Source organism: Limulus polyphemus, unplaced genomic scaffold, assembly GCF_000517525.1.
Source record: "Limulus polyphemus unplaced genomic scaffold, Limulus_polyphemus-2.1.2 Scaffold6599, whole genome shotgun sequence".
In the NCBI taxonomy this organism is placed as follows: domain Eukaryota; kingdom Metazoa; phylum Arthropoda; class Merostomata; order Xiphosura; family Limulidae; genus Limulus; species Limulus polyphemus.
In genome coordinates, this window is record NW_013672209.1 from 7,184 (window position 1) to 12,833 (window position 5,650).

The following is a 5,650-nucleotide window of genomic DNA, read 5'->3' on the forward strand; positions in this document are numbered from 1 at the left end:
AACTAATGTCTCCATATAGCTGAATTTACTTTTAGGTTATTCTAGTGGGCATCTGTACACTATTATACAGTATGCATATTTTTGTGTTACAATTTTCAAACTGTCCTAACAAAAATTCCAGGAAAATGCATTTTCTTTATTGACAAATATTTACTAAAAATGCTGGCCAATTTCTTCAAATCCTTTCTAATTACAATCTATTTAAGATGATTTTATCAAAAGAAAAATATGATACTCTATAACCCGAGCATTTTCAAAAGGTGGACCACCTTTCAAAAGTGCTCGGGTTATAGGGTATTGTATTTTGGGTTAAACTGATTTCTTACACATATGTGTGTTTTCCTAACATCATAAATTTCTCAAAATATTTATCTTATTTACTGGTATAGTTAACACTATAATATTTGTTTCACTTAAAAGAATGTCATAGTTCACATATTGAGAGTTTATAGAGTTCCTTTTTTATACTAGTTTAGCTATCTTGGAGATTTTGCAAGTGTTTATAACATAACTAAGTCAGGAGTTTTATAATTTGGTATATAAGGAATACCAAACAGTATGGTGGGTAACATTATATAGTTAAAGCTCCAAGCAATGTCTATAACTTCTAACAGAAGTTAACAAGGTTAGCCCGAATAAAAACTACAGTGATACATGTTAGTAACTGTAGCAGAAGTTAACAAGGTTGGCCTGAATAACAACTACAGTGATACATCAATTAATGTAGCAGAATTTATCAAGGTTGGCTTTAATAACAACTACAGTAATACATGTCAGTAATGGTAACAAAAGTTAGCAAAGTTGGCCTGAATAACAACTACAGTGATACAAGTCAGTAACTGAAGCAGAATTCACCAAGGTTGGCCTGAATAACAACTATAATGATACATCATTAACTGAAGCAGAAGTAAGCAAAGTTGGCTACAGTGATACAAGTCAGTAACTGAAGCAGAATTCACCAAGGTTGGCCTGAATAACAACTATAACGATACATCATTAACTGTAGCAGAAGTTAGCAAAGTTGGCCCGAATAACAACTACAGTGATATATGTCATTAACTGTAGCAGAATTTAATAAGGTTGGCCTGAATAACAACTATAATATATATATATATATTTACTCGTACCATTCATAGATACAATTAATACAGTTACAGATATTAGTAGTTATACAGATAATTAATATGTACGCAGGTGGGAAATAATAATATTTATATCTACCCTGTCATCACCTCCTGATATCTCCCTGAAGTGGATAAAGTCTCTAATAGCACTAGTTCTTGGGCCAGTCTGGGGCTTTTTACATCGAAGAAATCTTGGTAAAGATTCCCGGTGAGGATTATATTTACAACAAATTTGACTGGTCCACTGCCATTTACAGCCATTCTATAGCATTAACTGACGAGCTCGTTTTCAGATGAACAGCAGGAGTTCATAAAGTTCACAAAACGCTTGTGCATTTGAAATTCTATGGGATGGTCATCCACAATTCTAGGTAACAAGTCACAGTGAGTGTCATATGGCACCATGAGAATGCAACGATTGCATTTACACCATGCGCAATAAAAAACTTTCGATTGTCTTATGATCAAAATCCCAAAGATCCCATATGAACACATAAAATATGTTTTAAACAGACTGTATTGCACATCATATGAACAATGTGAAAATTTAGATAGTAACGAATGACATCTCTGGTATAATTCATTCACGCTTTTCTGAATGGAATTTACCCTGTAATTAAAGCTGATGTAATGACAATGGTGTACAGCTGATTCACTTACTGAAACCATCATGCCACAGAACAATATTGGCTGTTCTACATTATCCTTAATAACTGAAGTAGGACACCTGAATTTCAAGAACTGGCATTTCGCTGGATTGAACTTAATGTTAAGGTCCTTGCCTATTTGTTAGGCAATTTCCAACATATTCAATAACCAATTCTCGACAGAGCTAAAAGGATAAAGTCATCGGCGTAAGCAATCGCTCCTGTAAATGTTCTGCCAATGTAGTAACCCTGACCACAGTTACGTAGCTCAGTAAATAACATACCAGCATAGATCTAAAAAAGCACAGGCGATTGAATTCCGCCTTCCTTGACACCGTTGGACACAGATATCAAACCTGAAAGAATCTCTCCCCAGTGAAGTCGCACCGCCTGTCCTGTATGCATAAGTAACAGTACTCTACATGTTAAAGAACATAAACCTTTCACAAGTAATCGTTTAAAACAGTTTAATATACTGGAGACGGTCAAAAGCCTGACTAGAATCCAAAAGCATGCAAAACACGGACGTGTCATCATTTAAGTAATACTGAATTACTTCTTGTACAGCAAAAGTATACTGTGTAGTCGAAGATTTCTTTTCTTTAAAAGTGATCAAAGTAAATATTACAATAGATAGGTGTTATTTGTGACTTACCTTGCAGTTAAAACAGTTTTCAACCATAAAAAAAAAAATATATATATATACATAAATGCTTATAATGTACTATGAAAAAATAATTATTTGAGCTTATGGGAAAAAAATTTTTTCATGTTTTGATTAAATAAACTCTTATTTTATTACTTCTGTAAACTATTAAGTACCAACTGAAACTTTTCAACAAATCATCAATCTCACCTTACGGGTAACAGAGAGAAGAATGGCATCCATAAACATATTGAAACCCACATGCTGACCATAACACTTTCTATAAACCTGCAAGAAAGATGCATTACTAAAAAGATATAATAAATATCTTCAGAAATATTAAATACCTGCTAATTTCATACAGAGCATTATTAGTTTCACAAATGTGAATTATCAAGTTATAAAAATTAAGATGTAGTTTTAAACCAGTTGTTCAACTCAACACAAATCCTCCCTCCTCTCAAATTAATGAGAAAAAACTTCATGTTAACTTCATTTTATTTTTGGGTTAAAAAAATCAACTTGAAATGTGCTGTTTTTTCTCTTTTACCTGTTATAATATTATAATACCTCTCGCATGCTCTCGTACTTAAGTATAAAGTATCTATGCACTATATTTTCTTTTCACTAATGATGGTCTCTAGAAGTCTTACGTTACACAAATACAGAATCAACCTGGGAGATTTATGTAATACAAAGCTATACTGGGCAGTGTCCAGAAAACTAAAAAAAATAAATATGAATAACAACCGAGTGATGAAAACAAGTATCCCAGTTTACAGAATAAAATAAAACATTTAGCTATTTCTGGCTATTTTATTATCTTCCACGTAAGTCTGCCTTAGAGATTTGCATGCCCACTAGCCTTTAGGTAACTCCCACCTGATCTCACAAAGTTTCTCATGAATTGCACTAATGCATAATGATGTTATTATACAGCAAAAGCTGTCCACCAGTAGGAAGGCAACACGAGAGAAAAGAAAGAAAATAGGTCTTAAAAGAAAGGTGGTATAAATTGCAGGTTGCCAATGGCTAAAAAGGTGTATGGTTGAGAGAGTGAGGATGACACTGAGATCTCGGTTGAGCATGGGAACAGGGCAAATGGGTCTATGGATAAAGAAGGGCTGGAACAAGGAGGAGAGAACTGGGAAGGAAAACACCTTGCATTGTTGAGGAAGGTGAAATATTGTAGATAAGGCCACCTGATAACCAGCAATTGTGAAAACAGATGATCCACTGTTGAACAGCCAGATAAAGAAAGAGAGATGGCCAATGGTAGGAGAGTCAGGAAAAAGGTGGCGACAGATGTACCAATGTCAAAAAACACACCACTGATATAGGTAGAAAGATGAGATAGAAGGATAACAGAAAGGAGAAAGTTTACCAGATTGAAATGTCTGGTTCAACTGGGTAAGAGCCAGACAAATCCCAAATGTGAAGACAGAAGGACAATATCCTGTGATGTAACAGTGACGTGTACATCGAAGCAAGTGAGACAGTATAATTGGCAGGAGAAGAAAGGGTTGGGTTGTCAGGTAACATAGAAGTGGGAACTAAGGCTGAGCCAGCCAGAAGAGTACTGCCAAGAGGACACAATAAGAAGTGTCTTCAATTAAGACGAGGACCTGAGATAAAAGACAGAGAGGTGGGTAAGTGTGATGAAAAGGATGAGACCAGTCCTGGCTGAAAGCATCAACAACCAGGGCCAAGGATGAGGAATAGGTGATCAGAAGAGAGGAAGCTTGGACATCAGAGGAGTAGCAAGGTATTGATGAGTGGAGTCCACCTATTGGAGAGAGGCATTCTACAACCAGGCTCATAGCACCTAGTGCATGGCAAGCAGTGAAATTAACCCAATGAAAATTGACCCAATAAGAAAGCTCCAGAGTTTGAAATTAAGAGATAGTGGATTGGGTTTCTCCTTGGCAGTTGATATAGGAAAAATCAAGGAGTTAACGTAATGGATCATAACAAAATGTTCTATTAGGAGAGGGAAGAAATGGGAGCATGCCTAACAGACTAATGAAAGTTTGAGTATATTGATATATAGAGAGGACTTGTCCTGGTTGCATGTGCTACATATGAAATTGTCATTCATAGATGCTCCCCATCCAGAGGGGGGAAGCATCAGTGAGGAGATGCAGATCCAGTTTGGATGGAGGTAATGGAACACTAATGGGGATATTGGATCAGTCCCGCAACCAATACAAATCCTCGAGTGAAGGAGCAGACAGCAGATAAACTGTTGTCAAAGTTTCTTGTGAGAGGCTCCTCTGGTCACTGAAGGACCAACAGAGGAGGTTTCTTTTGTGTGCAACTCAAAATGAGAAGCAGTTCCAGTGAAGCCATAGTCTCCAAACACTAAAACTTCTCACACAGTATAAGTAGGATAGGCATGAATCCTGGTGACTTGTAGTTTCATAGTTCACAGGCAAGTGAGAGAAAGCTAAGCCCAGCTGATAAATGAATTGAAAAACACTCCCAGATATTCAATGGGAGTGAGGAATTATTTAAGTGTTGACAAACACCACCTCTTCGAGAAGTTGTACATAGATGGGATTAGAAATAGGAAACATGATGAGGGCTGGGAGAGAATTTGAGAAAAGTCTGTGGGTAAAAAGTAGGTTAACCCTTGTCTGGGCGGAAAAGTATGACCACAGGAGCTTAAACCATGACAGCCAGGCACCCACAGGACCCAACTCAACTTAATTATCACCAAAGAGCTTGACAAGTCTGATGATGGGTAGAAAAGGGAAGTTAGGAAGTGGGAATCCAAAGATGGGAAACTGGGGAGTACATCAAGGTATATTGGTGGAGGGTTGAGTTTGGGACAGTATGGAAACAAAGGATGAAAGCAAGGATTAATGATAGGCAGCCTCAACCTGTGATTTGATCAAATCAGGAGTAACCATAAAACTTCAAGGCAAATATCTCATAGAAAAAAATAAAGAAGACAAACTTGGGGTAGGAGAGTATCCCTACCTAACCAATCTAAGCAGCAAAGAGCCTAATGAGTAGGGAAATGGTAAAAGTGGAATGGGTAACAGTGGAGAAGTGAAGGGAATGAAAATTACCCTACAATATTCTCTGTGGCACAGTGGAATGCATCAGAATTGAGGTGTAGAGAGGAGAGGTAAAGAAGTATAGTAATGTTGCGTCAGCTGACACATGACTACAGCGACGCAACGTTTCTAGAATTATCATGTACTTTGGCGAATGCTCTAGTATTTACT

The 5,650-nt window shown here is 36.8% G+C and overlaps 1 protein-coding gene across 1 annotated transcript in view; it reads right to left on the bottom strand.

The window, feature by feature from the left end:
- Positions 1–5,650, bottom strand: part of LOC106473895 (KDEL motif-containing protein 1-like) — a gene marked incomplete at its 3' end in the record, with an annotated part of 26,517 nt that overhangs the window by 3,110 nt on the left and 17,757 nt on the right. Inside the window, exon 5 of the mRNA XM_022402287.1 lies at positions 2,628–2,705. Coding sequence (XP_022257995.1) covers positions 2,628–2,705 — 78 coding nt within the window. The remainder of the gene's footprint in view (positions 1–2,627; positions 2,706–5,650) is intronic.